At 22.5% G+C, this 19,115-nt stretch overlaps 1 protein-coding gene across 1 annotated transcript in view; it reads left to right on the forward strand.

The window, feature by feature from the left end:
* Nucleotides 1-19,115, forward strand: part of LOC117170806 (activating signal cointegrator 1 complex subunit 3) — a 103,986-nt gene that overhangs the window by 49,706 nt on the left and 35,165 nt on the right. Inside the window, exons 14-17 of the mRNA XM_033357845.1 lie at nt 2,977-3,201; nt 8,922-9,156; nt 9,254-9,390; nt 14,492-14,668. Coding sequence (XP_033213736.1) covers nt 2,977-3,201; nt 8,922-9,156; nt 9,254-9,390; nt 14,492-14,668 — 774 coding nt within the window. The remainder of the gene's footprint in view (nt 1-2,976; nt 3,202-8,921; nt 9,157-9,253; nt 9,391-14,491; nt 14,669-19,115) is intronic.

Below are 19,115 nucleotides of genomic sequence, written 5' to 3' on the forward strand. Positions count from 1 at the left end.
TTTAATTTTCAACCAAGAAGATTAAATTTCTACCAAAAACGTAGAATTTTCAAGAAATTACAAACGATTTAAATCCAATATTTGAAATTGCAATCAAGATTAATTTTCTACTGACAAATATGAATTTTCGACAAAGTACATAAATTTTTAACTAATTAGTTTTTGAACAATGGATACTATGTTAAACTTTGTTTATTTAATTTAAAGTTGATATTTTTTCGTTTATAAAAATGTTTTACTAAATAGTTGAATTAATAATTTTTTAAATTCAATTTTTAACGATAAAATGGAATTTAAGAAATTATAATCTAACAAAAAAAAAACTTATAGGAAGTAGTTCAACTTTCAAAGAAGAAGTTTCATTATCATCGTAAAAAATAGTTTTCTCTAAAATAAATAAGTTTTCAATTAAATAGTTAAATTTTCTTACCAGATTATTTAATTTTCGAACAAAAAATGCCAGTTTATTCAAAAACAGTTGAATTTTCTACCAAAAAAGATCAATTCTCCAGAAAATATATAAATTTTTAACCAAATAGATGAATTTTCAACAAATTACAAACAATTTCCATCCAATAGTTGAAATTTCAACCAAGAAGATTAGTCTTCTACTGAAAAATATGTATTTTCGAAAAATTGCATAAATTTTGAATTAAAAACTGGATAAATTTAAGAAAAAATAGATGTCATGTTAGTCGAAATTTTATTTAATTAATTTTTATTTTATATTTCCTTCCATTCTAAAAATGTTTAAATAAATAGTTGAATTAAAAATTTTTAATTTAATTTTTAACAAAAAAATGGAATATTAGGTATCATAAAAAAAAAACTTTCAACCAAGAAGTTCATTTTATTCCTAAAAATTTTTTTTCAATTAGATAGTTAAATTTTCTACCATCTTATTGAATTTTTGAAACAAAAAATGCCAATTTTTAAAAAAACAGTTGAGTTTTTTACAAAAAAAAAAGATAAATTTTCAACAAAATACACAAATTTGTGACCAAGTGGATGGATTTTCAACAAATTACAAACAATTTGAATCCAATATTTGAAATTTTAACCAAGAACATTAGTTTTCTACTGATAAATATGAATTTTCGAGAAAATTATATATATTTTCTAGTAAATAGTTTCTGAACAATGGATATAGTCGAAATTTTCTTTTATTAATTTTTATTTTATATTTCCTTCGAGTCTAAAAATGTTTAACTAAATAGTTAAATTAAAACTGTTTTAAATTCAATTTTCAACAAAAAAATAGAATATTAGGAATCTTCTAACAGAAAAATAAACTTTTAAGGAAGTATTTGAACTTTCAACCAAGAAGTTTCATTATCATCCTAAAAAAATATTTTTCTCTAAAATAAATAAATGTTCAATTAAATAGTTGAATTTTCGAACAAAAAGTTCCAATTTATTACAAAATAAGTGAATTTTCTACCAAAAAAGATAAATTCTCAAGAAAATATATAAATTTTTAACCAAATAGATGAATTTTTAACAAATTACAAACAATTTTAATTGAATTAAAAAATTGTTTTAATTTCATTTTTAACGAAAAATTTAGTATCAGGAAACTTCTAACAAAAAAGTTTAACTTTCAGTCAAAAAGTTTCATTTTCATCCTAAAATTATAATTAAAAAACAGTTGAATTTTAAAAAGAGGTAATTTTTAAGATATTACATCAATTTTGAACTGACTTGTTTGAATAATTGTAATGTTACATTTGGATTAAAGATCATTAATTTAAAAAAAATCAAATTTCTATCAAATTATTAAAATTTTCAGCCAAAAATAATAATTTTCTAAAAAAAAGTTGAATTTACAACAAAATAGTTAATTTTTAACCACAGTTGCATTTTTAATCAAAAAGGTGACATTTCTTCAGAAAGAGATGAATTTTTCGAACCAAAAATATAAATTTTAAATCAAATTTTTGAATTTGCAACCAAAAACAAATTATTTAGTTTAGAAAGAAAAAGAATTTCAATCAAATTGTTGAATTTTCAAGCCATAAAGGTGAATTTTCAACAAAACAGTGAACCAAATCGTAAAGTTTTTCACCCAAAAGTATCAATTCTTTTCAAAACATGTAATAAGTAGACTTTTCAACCAAAAATAATTAACTTTTAACAAAAAATACTTTGATTTTCTTATTAGGTTCCACTTTTTTTGCATTGAAGTGGAAAAACGAGAAAATCGGGGAATATGGGAATATGCCAAAAAATGAAGCCGAATTTTTTATAAGTTTAGTTTTTGCTAGCGAAAAATAATATAAAAAAATTATTAAAAAAAAAATTTTGTTACCTATTTAAATTTTGTTTTTTTAAATGTTTAAAAAACATCTATTTTGGATTAAGTTAAATAAAAACCTTTTTGGAAAAAGTTGAATATGTCCAATCTGAAATTTTTGCAGATGAGACCAAAGAAACTTATCATTGTTTTTGATTTAATGGATAACGAAATTTGTTCTTGTGTTTAAAATGTTTTAAAATTGTGAGAAAAATAAAAAAATGGCAAAAAACCAAAATACTAAAATTCCTAAACCACGAACAATTTTTTTGCCGAAAAAGCAAAAAGATTCTGAACGCGTTTTTTTCAAAATCATTTTTCAAAATGTGTGCATATCAGTCTTAGCAATCTAAAAAATTTCGTCTAAAAGTTTTGTATATTTAAAAAAAAAATCGAAATTAGGCACAAAGAAGCCTTTTATTCAATTTTTGAACCAGCAACAGGACATTTTTGTTAAATTTTTAAAACAAAAAAAAGAGAGCAGAGAATATTAATCGAATTCAAAATTACTTTTTTCCCCTCTTTTTCGGATGCCAACCCACACATTTTCCCCCTCAGCTCAAAACTTTATGACACTATTTTGAAACTTTTTTTTTTTTTTAATTTGTGACATTATTTACATTATTTTTTAATCTCTGAAGTGAGTCCGAAGTATGATTAAATTAATAATTATATTTAACAAGGGTACGGAGATATACGATTCGAAACATGGAACATTTGTGGATTTGGGAATCCTTGATGTCCTGCAAATTTTCGGCCGAGCTGGAAGACCACAATTCGATACATCTGGTCATGCAACAATTATAACTTCTTACAATAAATTGTCCCATTATCTCTCTTTGCTGACTAATCAATTCCCGATTGAGAGCAGTTTCATCAGCCATTTAGCGGACAATCTAAATGCCGAGGTAAAGCATTATTTTTTTACTTTAAATTTTACTAAAATACTTTGTGTCCCTGGCAAATTTTCAACCAAAAATGATTGCTTTTCAAAGAAATAGATCAACTTTACATGAAATAGTTGAATTTTTAACGAAGAAGATTAATTTTCTACCGATAATAAAATGAATATTCAAATCAGCCCTATGCATCGCCCATGTATGTGTATGTGGTAGTTGTTATTTTAGCATCCAGAGGGTTATCGTAGTTCAAATAAATCCAATAGATGGCGCTCTGATCAGATAGGCCTGTCTTTGCAGTGTTATATATAGCAAAAATACTAAAATTCTTTAAAAACTTGATACTTTTTATGAAAATAAAAGGAAGAACAAAGTTTTCAGTAACATTAAGAGCATCTGTAATTAGTAATCCAAAAAAATCATGAAAACATATAATTTAATATTAGGAAAATTGAAAAGGTGAGTATTTTCCGTATTTCATAGTTTGCGCATTTTGTAATTCTTGAAAATTCCCAACTCGAAATTATATGATAATTAAAGTGTTTAGAATAGTGAAACTTTAATGGTTTACAATATTTCTCAAATTATTTAAAATTCTGCCATTTTTAATGATGAAAATAAGAATGACTGTTGATTTAACAAAATTACATCTTTTAGTAAAAAAAAAACCTATACAGTCCTTTTAATTGTCACTTGATACTGCATATGATACTTATTGGTAATATATTTTTAGAATAACTTTTGGGTGTTTGGAATTTTAAATTTCAATATATTGTTGTTTCAAATTCAAATAAATATAAATAAATATTTCGAAATTTTATATTAAAGGCCTTGATAGTCAGTTTTGAATTTAATAATTTTGGATGTAAATGTAAAGCAATTTTTGATTAAAAAGCATGAAACTGTACATTTTCCAAACAGGAAATCATATCATAATAATATTGCTTTGTATTCTTTATCTTAATTTTTAATTTTACATTTAAAATCTAAAAATTCTCCGATTCTTAGTTGAAAATTTAAACAAATAAGTCATTTCAAATTGAAAAAGATTTTATATTCGAAAATTTCTAGAATGAATGATAATTCTTAAAGAAGATTTGAAATACAAAAATTAAGAATTAAGTTTAAAATAAAAAACGATGAAAATTAATCCATCTGAAATTGATGCATCAGTAAAAGGACACTTTCGGTAATTGCAAGTGGTTACAATTTTATATTTCAAACTTTTTATTAACAACACTAAATTTTTAAATTTAACCTTTTTTAGGTTTTAATTTTCAAATAAAATTGAATTGGTTAAATTTTGGAAACTATTATTAGCAACTTGAAAAGTATTAATTTTTAACCGATTTTAATTTACTTCCAACAATTGAAATTTTAAAGTGTTATAGTATAAAAAAGTTTAAATAACACAATTTTTGGTGCCTAATATTTTGTTCAGTTTTAAATAAAATTCTCATTCGTTTTGATTTTAAATAATTAAATTCATTTTTGACTTTATAAACGGTTTCAATATTAAATAATCAAATTTTAATTTCTTTGAATTCAAATTATTCAAATTTATAAGTCTTCAATCTTTAATTATTTATTTTGAACACTTTTATTGTCATATTTTAAAATTTGTAATCTAAGATCATTCTAATTTCGTGATTCTCCAAATCAAATTACAATTGATTAATTTTTAGCGCTTCAACTTATAAATTATCCAATTCAACTCTTTTTTTTCTAATTAAATTGTCCAAAATTGTTGGTATATTTTTCAAAATTTCAAGAGCTTGCAATTCGAAGTTATTAATTATTAACTATTATTTTTAAAATATTTAAAACCTTATATTAAAAAAATTGGTTAGAAACAAACAATTTAATTATCATTCTTATTATATGATTTTAAAATCAATTCATTTTTTGCAAGAATTTTTTTTATAGAATTTAAAGTGGGATTTAGAAGAAATGAGTTTAAAAAATCCCTGTTCCAAGTCAATATTCGTCAGAATTTACGAGTTCCTTTTTCCGAAATTTAAAAAAAGAGAGTGCTTCAAGTAATTTTTAGAGTAGAAGTAGTATTTCGAAAAGGAAACATTTCTAAATTATAATATAATTTTTATAAACATTTTTCGTTAAGAATTTACCTTTTTTTTTCTTGAAATTGCATTTTCAAGAAAAAAAAATGTAAATTCTTAACGAAAAATGTTTATCCTTTTAAAAATATAACTAGTTTCTTCAAAATCAATTTTTTAACTAAAAATTTAACTATTCCAGTGGAAAATATAACTATTTCGGGTGGAAAATTGACCTTTTCTAGTTGAAAGTTCAAAAATTTGGATCTTTGAAAGTTAGTCTCCTTATTTAAAAATTCTTCTTTTTGGTTAAAAATTAAAGTATTCCAGTTAAATATTCGTAATTTTAGATTAAAATTAATCTGTTGGGTTAGAAATAAATTTACTTGGTTGGAAAACAAACTCGTCTGTTGAAAATTTTAATTTTTTAAATTGTCGATTGATCGTTTTGATTGGAAATTAATTTCTTTAGTTAAAAAATGAGCTACACATTTTAATCCTATAATTTCGCACTAATAATTTTTTTTAAACTTTCAAAACAATAAATAATTTACTCGGCTACAAGTTCTTATAATTTAAATTGGCAATTTTACATATTTTTCTCATAGAAATCACTTTCAAAAGAATATTTATCGTTTTTTCACTTTCTTTCATTTTTAATCAACAAACAATGATTTTTCAACCATATAGTTATATTTTTAACCAAAGGGATGGATTTTAAACTAAAATGATGATTCTTAGACTGGAAGCGTTAAATTTTTATTTAAAAAATAATTTATGATCAAAAATAATTATTTTTCCACAAAATACTTGAATCCTCAACCAAGAAGACGAACTTTTAACAAAACAGTTGACTTTTTAACAAAGTAGATTAAATTTTAATGAATTAGTGAATTTTTCATCCATAAATATCATTTTTTAACTAAGATGCCTAATTTTTTACCAATAAATATGAATTTTCAATTAAAAGGATACAACATATTAGTTCAATTTTGAACCAAAGAGATGAATTTACAACTAAAATTATGCATCTTTAGACAAAAAAATTAATTTCTAACCAAGGAGTTCTACTTTCAAACAAATTAGTTGAATTTTTAATCAAAAAGATTGATAAAAAAAGGATAAATTAAAAAAAAACGTGAATTTATAAAACAAATAGTTGATTTTTTCACTCAAAAAAATAAATTGACAATCAAAAATGGAATAGTTAAATTTTTGTAAAGAAATTCATTGTCAACAAAAAAAGGGTGGACTTTTCAACAAAATAGTAAAATCTTTCACCAAAATAGTACAATTTTCAAACAAAAAGATAAATTTTTAAGTAAGCAGATTAATTTTCTTCCAAAAAAGACGAATTTCTACTAAAATACATCAATTTTAAAACCAAGTATAGTTGGATTTTCAACAAAATATATCCATTTTCATCCAAGAAACACAAATTTTCGTGAAAAATAAAATTGTTAAATTTTCAGTAAAAAAATTTCATTTTTAAACTAAAAAAAAAATTTGCGACCGATTAGTTGAACTTTGAAGTAAAAAAGATAAATTTACATTATAAGAATTAATACGATAGTTTTCAACTACAATACAAATTATTTTCAACCTGAGTGATTACTTTTCAACTAAAAAAGATAAATTTGCAATAAAAAATGGAACATTTTTTTAACAAAACAAAAAGTATTTACAACAAAATAGTTCAGTTTTTAATGAAAAAGATGAATTTTTAATTAAAATAAATGACATTTTTAACAAAATAGTTGAATTCACAACAAAATAGTTAAATTTTAAATAAAAAAAAATAGTTTGCAAGTAAAAGTCTTGATTTTCAAGCAAAAAAAGCCAAATTTCTACCAAAATCATGAATTTTCAACAAAAAATATTAGTTGTCGATTCAAAAAGAAGAATTTTCCACAAAATGACTCAAATGTTTGTGAAATAAGTGAACTCTTTGTTAAATCTTTTTATTCTATCTTAAATCTTCACGAAAGATAAAAAATCTTTCGAAATTTATTGAAATCTTTATGAAACATTTCTTAAATCTTAGAAAATCTTTGCGAAATATTTCAAATATTTTTGAAATATTTCATAATATTTCTGAAATTAAATATTGAAACATTCAGGAAATCTTTAAGTATTTCTGAAATATTTTTAATTTATCTGAAGTCTTTGCTGAAACTTTGATAACTTTTGGAAAACATTGAAACTTTTGCGAAAAATCTATAAAAATATCTGTGAAATTATGAAAATCTTTGAAATAATTAAAGTCTTTGTGAAATCTTTGGGAAATCATTGAAATTTTTGGACATTTTTGCGGAGCATTTAAAATATTTCATGAAATTTGTCAAATTAATGAAATTTTCGGGAAATCAATTTAAGTCTTTGTGAAATCTTTTAAATGTATCCGCAATTATTCAAAATATTTGTGATATTTTTTTTTTAATCTTCAGGAAATCATTCTAATAAGTGAATTCTTCGGAAGTCTTTGTAAAATATTTGATATATTTCGAAATATTTGGTAATATTTGCGAAATTATTGAAATTTATGTGAAATCTTTGAAGTTTTAAATTATTCTTTTAAATCTATCAAAAACTTTTGCGAAATATTTAAAATCTTTAGAAATCTTTGCAAAATTTTTTAAATATTTTTGAAATATTTGGTAAGATTTGAAGAGTTTTTAATGGAATACACCCTAAATTTTTATTAATTTATAATGAATTCTTTTAATTGTAAATTTTTAAAAGTTTTTATTTAATTGATCTTGAGGATCAATTAATAAGTTGATCAAAGGATTTGAAATATTTTAATGTATTTTTTTTCAAATTTCTGGGCATCACAAATGATTTAAAATATTGGAGGGTATTGTTAAATATATTTTAAGAAATTTTATGATTCTTCGAACTTTTTTTTTTATTTTTTTCAATAGCCTGAAAGAATTTCAAAGACTTTGAAATATTTGAGGGAATTTTAAAAGATCCAAAGGCATTTTCAAGAGATTTAAACAATTTCAAGGTTTTTAAAATGGTTTCATTAATTTAAAGGTATTTTAATATTTTAATGAATTTCAAAGAATCTATTCACAAAAAGTGAGGGATTTCGTAGGGTTTAAAAGATTTGAAGATATTTTAAAATATACTTTGCAATTTTATTTAGAATTTGACATGAATTCTTCTTAATTTATCCTGAATTCTTTTTAAAAATTCTAAATTCACTCAATTCAATGAAGTTTTAACATTTTTAGCAATATTTTTGCATTGTTTTCAATTCACTTAAATGCTTTTTAATAAATTCAGCTTGATGTTGTATGAAATTTTTCGAATTCTTCTAATTTTTTCTAAATTCCTCTCTATTCCCTCAATTTTACTAAAAATCCTGAACTCTTTTAGATTCTTGGGAATTCTCTTGAATTTTTAAAAAATGAATTTACTTGAATTCTTTTAAATTTACTCAATTCCACTTCATTCAATGGATTTTTTTTTTAATTTTCAAAAGTTTTTATTATTCCTAGATTCTTTTAACATCACCTTCAATTCTTAGGCATTTCGTCAAATTCTTTTGAATTCCCTTGAACGTTTCGAATCTTGTTTCAAACTTACTGAATTCAATGAAATTTTTTAATATTTCTAAGTTGTTTTAAATTCATTTGATTTTTTTTTTTATTCGTGTGATCACAGATTTCTTTGGGAACAATTTCCAACGTAGAAGAAGCTGTTGAATGGTTAAGTTACACGTACCTTTTTGTACGAATGAGACTCAATTACCATGAATATGGAATTGAGCGACGAACAATTGAGGAGGATCCAAATTTGGAATGCAAGCGAAAGGAACTTATCGATTCATCGGCGAAAGCGCTCGATAAAGCCAAAATGATTCGTTACAATGCGCGCACTGGAGATCTCAGTGCCACCGGTATGCCTAACAATTTTATTTATTTATTTAATTAAACAAAAAATAATCATACAATATTGAGCACAGATTTACGCGATTTATGTTTAACTGTTTTCAGATTTAGGCCGTACATCAAGTCACTTTTATCTCAAGTATTACACAGTCGAAATGTTTAACGAACTGATGAAACCCGTGATGACCGAAGCCGATATTCTGGGAATGATTTCTCGCTCTCATGAATTTGAGCAATTAAAGGTAGGCTCTACTTTTTTTTTTTTTATTTTGATAATCATAGGCCTCGGATTCACAACACTATTCACACTATTTCATAATTTTTTTTTGCGGCCACATTATTTTTCTACTGTTTAGAAAATGAAAAATTACACTTAAGACACTATTTTCTCAACATAAAATTATTTGCTAATGCCACTATTGCTTTACTTTTCCATAAAAAATAATTGGTAACTTCTTCGCTAATTGGTCTAATCAAACTAATCAAACACTTAAACTTTCAACGAAAGTGTTAAATTTTTAATTTACAAAATTAATTTTCAGCGTTAAAAATTGAATTTTAAATTTAAAAAATGTATTATTTTAGATATCAACTACAATTGTTTTAATTTAAAATTTAGAAGAAAAAAACAATTGAATTTAAACAATGATTTTCATCATTTTGGTTGAAAATTATTTTTTTTTTCCTGGAAAATTCAATAGTTTGGTTACCAATTTTTTTCTCTTTTAAGTACAAATTAAAATCTTTTTTTCACTTGAGAAACCGGGATATGACAGTGAATTTGTTTTTTGACCGGGAATTTTACAAAATTTGTAGAATAAAAATTTTGTCCAACTTTGATTTCAGCCGTTTTTAAATAATTTTCTAAATTGTGATTTTTAGCAATTATTATATCATTTAGTTCCGATTGCTTAATTCGAAAATCTTTCACTTAAAAAAATTTCCATTTTAGATTTTTAATTTTTAAGCATATATCCCGGTCGCCGGACCGGGAAACCGGGAATTTTACGAATTTTCAGAAGAAAATTCTGCCCAAGTTCGATTTTAACTGTTTTTAAAATAATTAAAGTGCAGTTTTGAGGATTTAAACAATTAAATATTAAAAGCAGTTGAAGTTGAAAATTTTGGATAAAAAACAGTTTTATTTCATCAACTGTAAATATAAATAAATAAATAATTTTAAAAATGGATCTGTACTCTAAGTATAGAAATCTGAACAATAATTGATTTGACCAAACAATTCTAGATAAGAATTCAAATTAATATATCATTTATTCCGATAATTTTATTTTTAAATAAAAATTTTCATGATTTATTTATATTAAATTATTATTTTTTTAAATTAAATTTAATAAATAAATTTAATAATATATTATTTCTATTAATTTTTTTAGCTATTAAAAAATGTAAACGTGCGTTTTACTATTTTCAACTTAAAAATAAATCCATGACAATATAGTCATAATTAAAGGTTTTTATTAAATTTCAAATGTTGTGAGACTAAATTATTTAATTTTTATTCCATTTAATTTGAAACTTGTAATGTAGAAAAAGAATAAGTATTTGATATTTAGCAATATTTCATAATTAAAATTTTAATTGTTCTATGTAAAAAGTGTTTAATTTATTAGTGAAATTGTTAAATTTTGACGCATAAATAACAATTGAACACTTATTATTTGTAGAAAAAAATTGAGTAATTTTAAGAGATATGTAGAAGTTTTGAAAAGATTCAAAATTAATTAAAAACTTGAAATTATTTTTAAATCTCTTAAAATCTTCATAAACTTTCTGTTACAATAATTTTTCAAATTGAAAAGTTATTTTCAATTTTCCTAAGAATCTTACGGAAATTTTTATTCTTTTGTAGTCTTTCACAATTCTTAAAAAAATTCTAAATTTTTTGTTTGAAATCTGTAAAAATCTAAATTTTATTTTAAATTCGGCTGTAAGTGTTTCAAATTATTTCAAGTTCTAAATTTAATTCGAATCTTTTTAAAACTTCTAAATATCTCTTAATATTACTCTAATATTTTTACAAATAATAAGTGTTCTCTTGTCACTTATAAATTCAAATTTAATTTTTTTTTTAAATTGCAGGATTTTTTAAAAGTTATAGAAAAAATTCAATTCATTTTGAAATATATTTAAAAGTTCTGACAAAAACTTCAAATATGATTTTGAATTTGGAAAAATTTGAAACCACTTCTAGATTTTTCAAGATTTTGAAATAAAATTTTAAAGCTTTTGAAGGATGCCTAGACTATATTTAGTTGAAAATTAATTTTTTTGCTGGAAAATTCAATAGGTTGGTTACCAATTTTTGTCTCTTTTGATTACAAATTAAAATCTTTTTTTTTTTACAGAAGTATCAACTGTTACATTTTTTATCGAAAATTAATATTTTTTGGTTTAAAGTTTAACTATTTGGATGAAAGATAAACTTTTGTTGTTGTAAAAGAGTAATTTTTTTATTAAAGACTCATCATTCTTTGTTCAAACGTTTTGTTTTGACATGAAATTGCACTATGAAATCCAGTTCAATTTTCAATTTTCTAAATTCAATATTTCTTTACTTTTCCCAAAAAAATATTTCTCAACATCTTCGCTAATTGTTTAAAAATTGTATTAATGGCTGAATTTTGAACAAAGTTGTTCATCTTCGATTAAACAATTAAATTTTCAACGAAATGGTTAAATTTTTAATTTGAAAAATTAATTTTTAGCGTTAAAAGTTGAATTTTTAATAAAAATGTAATATTTTATATTTCAACTAGAAACATTTTAATTTAAAATTTAAAAAAGAAATTGAATTTAACCAATAAAGAATAATTTTAACAAACTAGTTAAATCCTCAACTAAAACAGATTACTTTTCAACCAAACTGTTAAATTGTTAACCAAAAAATTGATTTTATGCTAAAAAAGAAGAAACTTGTATAAAATGTATAGATTTTTAACCAGATTGTTACATTTTTAACCAAAGGGGTTGATTTTCTACACAAAAAACAAACTTTCAACAGACTCCATGAATTTTCTGCTAAAAATAAGAAATTTTCAACCAATATTAAAATAGTTAAATTTCCAGTAGAAAATCTGATATTGCATATTTTAATTTAAAAATATTGTTATTTAAAATAAATAAAAAAACAATTAAATTTAACCAATAAAGAAGAAATTTCAATTAGCGACTTGAATTCTCAACTAAAACAAATTAATTTTCAACAAAACAGTTGCATTATTAACCAAACAATTGTTTTTATACATAAAAACACGAATTTTCAACAGAATAAATAAATATAAAAAAAAGATAAATACATTTTCAACTAAAATGATTAATTTTCTATCGAAAAAGATAATTTTTCAAGAAACTTTTTGAATTTTCAGCTAAAAATGATCAATTTTCCACCAATAATGAAATAGTTCAATTTTCATTTAAGAAAATTAATTTTTAACCATAGACGAAATGATTTTTTTCACAAAACAGTTGAATTTTCAGGCCAAACAGACTACTTTTCTATAATCAGAAATTGAATTTTTAATAAAAAATGTAATAGTTTATATTCAAAGCAAAAAAGAGTAAAAATAAAATACAGTTAAATAGAACCATGATAAAAACGATAAATATATTTTCTACTAAATAGTTCAATTTCAAACTAAGAGTATTAATTGCCTATCAAAAAAAGACGAGCTTGTAAGAAAATGCATGAATTTTCAACAAAAAAGTTGAATTTTAACCTAAAAAGATTAAATTTCGAGCAAAAATCGAATAGTTACATTCACAGTCAACAAAATTAATTTGTTTTATCAAATTAAACGATTTTTCTGCAGAACTGTTTAATTTGTAAGCCAGAGAGACACGTTTTCTACAAATAGTTGAATTGCCAACAAAAAATGTAATAATTAAAATTTAAACCAAAGAGATTTTAAGTAAAGAACTGTTAAATACAACCAAAATACGAATTTTTAACAATATACTTGAATCCTGAACTAAAACAGAATAATCTTCAACCATGCAGTTCGATTTTTACATTTAAAAAAAAATTCTACCAAATAGTTTAATTTTAAACGAAGCGAACTAATTTTCCATGAAAAAGACGATTTTTTAAGAAAATACATGAATTTTCACCCAAAGATTTTAATTGTACACCAATTTCCCACCAAGTAGTTAAATTGTCTTTACAATTGTTTAGAAAGTAGTTCAACTTTCAACCAAAGAGTTGATATTTCAATAAACAGGATCTAAATTAAAATTTTTAAACAGTTTTAACCAACAAAGACGAATTTTCAACATAACAGTTGAATTTTCCAAAAATAAATATTAATTTTTTAACCGAATAATAAAATCTGGTAATAAAAAAAAACAGATGAATTATTATCGAAAAATTGAATAGACTTTTCAACCGAAAAAAATGAACATCCAGTCAAAAATAGTTGGATTTTATTATTTTTTATAGTTCGCATTTAAGTGGAAAAATATGAAAATGAGAAAGAGTGAGGCCTGCCATAAATAAATAGAAATTTTGATAAAAATAAATAATTTTGATAATTGATAATGATATAAATTTCATTAAATTTCTTTGATAATAAAGAAAGTTCGAAGAATCATAAAATTTCTTAAAATATATTAAACAAAATCATATCATTTAAATCATATCATAAAATTTGATAAATGAAATAAATTAATATAAAGTAGATAATTTTTAAAAAACATTTTAAATTTAATAAAAACCTTTAATTATGACTATATTGTCATGGATTTATTTTTAAGTTGAAAATAGTAAAACGCACGTTTACATTTTTAATAGCTAAAAAAATTAATAGAAATAATATATTATTAAATTTATTTATTAAAAAATAATAATAAAAATTTAACCATTTCGTTGAAAATTTAACTGTTTAATCGAAGATGAACAACTTTGTTCAAAATTCAGCCATTAATACAATTTTTAACCAATTAGCGAAGATGTTGAGAAATATTTTTTTTGGGAAAAGTAAAGAAATATTGAATTTAGAGATAGATTAAAAAAATAGATTAAAAAAGAGGCTAAAAATTTAGTTACCCCTTCTCCAGATGTACCACTTTTAAAAAAAAAAGTAGGTCAGTGCATCATCAATATTATATTTTGATAAATAATAGAAATTTGATAATAATAAATTTTGTAGACTAAAGAATAACAATTTTAATTGTACATTCAAATTAGTTTTTAATACATATAAAATGTTATTACACTATTTTTTTCTAATTTTGTGAAATTATTTACCCTATTTTTGATCTCTAAAGTGAATCCGAGGTCTGTAATAATATTTTTTACATTTTTTTTTTATTTTTATTTTTATCCAGGTGAGAGACGATGAAATGGATGAATTGGATGAACTGCATATGAATTATTGCGAGGTGATTGCTCAAGGAGGAGTCGAAAATATTCATGGAAAAGTGAACGTTCTCATCCAAACTTATTTATCAAGGGGACGAATAAAGTCGTTTTCACTAATCTCTGATCAAGCTTATATAACTCAGGTAAATTTTTAATATCTCTATTAGAGAGAATGTTTTTTTTTTTTTAATGTCAGCGAATTTTCTCTAGAGTTTACTTAATTATTTGTTTTTAATTTTAATATAAAATTAAATAATCATGGTTTTTCATTTGTAAAATTAGCTTTATATTACTTGATATAACTTTTGTTAAAAATTCGTTGTTTTTTTTCGTAAATTAATTTTTACAACTGAAAATTTAATTATTTTAATACATTTGGATTTTTAATTTACATCGCTTTGTTTTAAAATTAACTTTTTCAACTGAATATTTTACTTTAATTTTTTGGTTTAAAATCCTTATTTTTTACTTAAATTTGGATGAAAGCTAAACTTTTTTTGGTCAAAAACTTTTTTTGTTTGTTCAAGGCTTATTATTTTAATTGAAAATTTATTTTAGATGAAAAGTTAACTATTTTGTATAAAATTCGTTTTATTTAGCTCAAAAATTTTATTTTTATTTCAATTAAAAATGTCTTCCTTTTGGTTAAAAAATCAAATATTCCAGGCGAATATTAAACTCTTTGGTTAGAAATCATTTTCTTTGTTGATTCATTTCAATGAAAAATTCACGTTTTTTTTTTTTTTAATTTAACAAATTTGATAAAAATTCGTACTTCTTTGGTTGAAAATTAATTTTTTCAAATGAAAATTAAACTAATCCAGTGAAATATTTTATCATTTTTGTTAAAAATGCATCTCCTTATTAGTTGATAATTAATTTTATGTAATCGCAAATTTATCTACTCAATTTTTCATTCAAAATTGATTTTTTTAGTTTTAGATTCATTTATTTTGACGAAAATTTATCTTTTTTGGTTGAAAATTTTTATTTTCGTGAAATTTATCTACTCCAGTTCAATGTTCCATTATTTTATTTAAAAATTTATATCTTTTAGGTGAAATTACATATATTTGGTTAAAAATGTCTCTTTTTAGTTTCCAAATTTTACGGTTTCTGTTGAAGATTCATTATTTTAATTGTAAAATCATCATTTTTATAATAGGTAAATTTTGAGTTTAAAAATTGGTTTTTAATTAAAGATACGAATTTTTCAATAAAATTATGGAACATTAAATTGAAGTATTTCAATTTTACGTAAAAACAATAATGTTTAACAAAAAAATATGAATTTTCAGTAAAGTACATGACTCTTAAACTAAAAAAAAAAAATGATTTTCTAACCAAAAAGTGAATAGGAAAATTTATAACTCAAGAAAATTAATTTCTAGCTAAAGATATGTATTTTTTAATAAAATGATTAAACTGCATTAGTTTAATTTTTAGTTAAAAAAATTAATTTTCAAACAAAGAAATTGGAATTTTTATCATATTTGTTAAATTTTCAACAACAGCAAATTATTTTTAATCAAAGAGTATTAAATCCATCTGCAATATTTGAATTTTTAACCGAAAAAATTATTTTTTAACAGAAAAAAAAGTTTGCCTTTCATCCATGTAGTTGAATTTTCAAGCAAAAAAGATGAATTCTCGACGTAAAATCTAATATTTGATACTTCAGCCAAAAAATATTTAATTTGGATTGAAAAGAGAGAAAAAAAAAGTTGTAATCAAGCTATTGCAAATGAAAAAAATGTTAATTCTATATAAGCAGCCGTCATTGGTTGACTAGTTTTCATATTTATTAATTTATTTCAAACAAATTAAATGTATTTATTACCATAAAAGATGGCTTTTTAACAAACTACTTGAATTTTCAACAAAATAATTAAATTTGTAACATAAAAGTTAAATTTTCAACCTAAAAAGACACACAAAAAAAAAGAATTTTAACAAAAGAAAACGAATTTTCAACAAATAAAGATTTTCCACTCACGAAAGAAAGAAAAGTTTATCTAAATTGTTGAACCTTCAAGCCAAAAGACGAATTTTTCTTTAAAAATATTGAATTTTAAAACAAAAAATATGATTTTTGTGCAACAAATTAATTTTCCACGAAACTGATGCATTTTTACCCCCAAAAAAATGAAATTATTTTTTTGTTTAAAAAAGAAGAATTTTTAACTTAAGAAGATCATTCTTAAAAAAATGGAAATTACATTTTCAGCTAATAAATTAATTTTTAATCAAAAGTAGTTGAATTTTCAATTAAAGAATAAAAATTTGCAACAAAATTTAAATGTTTAAACCAAAAAGTTGCATTTTCATAAAATAATGAAATTTTTACTAAAACAGACGAAATTTTCAATCAAAAAGATAAATTTTCAAAAAAATAGTCGATTTTTCTGTTAAAAAAGATTTTACTTGAGTTTTCACGATCCAGATATGAATTTTTTAACAAGAAATAAGTTTCTATGAAAGAATTAAAATTTTTAATCCAAAAAGATGAATTTTTAACCATAAAGGATGAGTTTTTAACCACATTGTATTCTCTGCAAAATAGTTGCATATTTATAAAAAAAAAAAGATTAAATTTGTCTAAAAACAGATGAATATATTTTTTTTTATTAAAAAAAAATAGTTGAATTTTCATCCAATAAAGATTACAGTTGACTCTTTTTATGATCAAAATCTGAATTTTTTAACAAAAAATAAGTTTCTGCAAAAAAAAAATTGAATTTTCAATCTAAAAAGACTTTTTCAGCCAAAAGGATGTATTTTTATTCAAGAAAGATGAAATTTCTTCTAAAACAGATGAACTTTTTAATCGACAAGACAAATTTTCAAAAAAAGAGTTAAATTTTCATCCAAAAAGTATTTAAATTACTTTTCAACATTAAAAAATGAATTTTAATCAAAAAGTAATTTTTCTACGAAAAAAGTTGCATTTTTAACCCAAAAAGGACGTTTTTTGAAGAAAATTGTGCAATTTTCAACCAAATTATAAAATTTATAACGAAACAGATAATCTTCAGGACAAAGGTTTTGCGAATTTGCAAAATTATGTCTTGAACCCCCCCACCCCTCCCCCGCAGCTGTTATGTTATCCAAGAAATATGGAATTTCTCGTAAAACAAATTAAATTTTAATTTTTAAATTATTTAATAGCCGAATTTTCAACCAAATAGTATGATTTTTCAATGACAAAAAATTTGAATTTTCAAATAAACAGTTGCATTTTTATCCAAGAAAGATATAATTTCTGCTAAAGCAGGTGAATTTTTAAGTCAAAAAGACACACTTTTAAAAAAGAGGTAAAAATTTGAACCAAATAGTTTCATTGTTATTTAAGAAAGATGAAATTTCTTTTTAAACAGACGAATTTAAAAAAAAAAGACTTTTGAACAAAAAAAAAGCATGACTTTTTAACAAAATTGTTAAATTTACAACCAAACGGTTGCATTTTTGTTAAAAAAAGTGAAAATTTTACTAAAAAAAAAAAGCAATTGTCCCAGGAAATAATTGAATCTTCAACAGTACAGGTGCATTTTTATCCAAGAAAGAGGCAATATTTCTAGTTTGCAGAAAAAATAGTTTTCATCCAAAAAATATTCCAGTTGACTGATCAAAATATGAATTATAAACAAAATTTTAATGTTTTACGAAAAGAGTTTTAATGTCTAACCCAGAAAGATGAATTTTCAACAAAACAGTTGAATTTGCAAACAAAAATGATGTCCTTTTAAGAAAATTGTTAAATTTTCAACCAAATAATAAAATTGGTAACTAAATCCCCCCTGAGCTGCTACGTTTTTTAACCCTTAGTGACCACACTGCTGTGGAGGAACACGCTGACCACACTTGGGTCTAAAACACCCAGGCGACAAAAATCGCTATAAAAAAAAAACTTTGAATATTTTTACTTGAAATTTGTTTAGAATTTCTCAAGAAGTTACTTTACAAGATCATGTAGGTCGTATTGCCAAAAATTATATTCAAATATGCTTTAAAAAATGTGGAAGTCCAAAAAGTAGAAAAAAGACTATTTTCTTTTAAAAATTCATAAGTTTTTTTAATTTTCGATATTAAGGGCTAAAAATTTAGTTACCCCTTCTCCAGATGTACCACTTTCAAAAAAAAGTAGGTCAGTGCATCATTCAAAAAGTATATTTATTTTGAGGACTGAATGACGGCAAAAAAGGGATAAAATAAATCATGCGTTTTTGTCAAAATACTCTAGTGTATTACTTGTTATAAAAAATAATTTTACAAAATATTGATGAATTCTTAAAATTAAACATAGTAGGCATGAAATTGAGACAAAATAAAGTGATCTTCTTTTTAATGTATGTTACTTTATTGTATGTTACAACTCAAAACGTTAAACCGTATCTCACCACTCCATCAAAAAGCACTGCTTTAAAACGCTATGCCTTTTTAAAAATTCTGACATTGAAAAATATACTTTCTAAACTTTATTATTTAACCTGAAGTCAATATACGCTAAAATATTATTGACTTCAAAAATATTATATCTCTTTCGAACGTACTGACCACACTTGGGTCCAAAAGACCCAACTCAATTTTTAA

The sequence above is a fragment of the Belonocnema kinseyi genome, chromosome 4 (genome assembly GCF_010883055.1).
Source record: "Belonocnema kinseyi isolate 2016_QV_RU_SX_M_011 chromosome 4, B_treatae_v1, whole genome shotgun sequence".
Lineage (NCBI taxonomy): Eukaryota > Metazoa > Arthropoda > Insecta > Hymenoptera > Cynipidae > Belonocnema > Belonocnema kinseyi.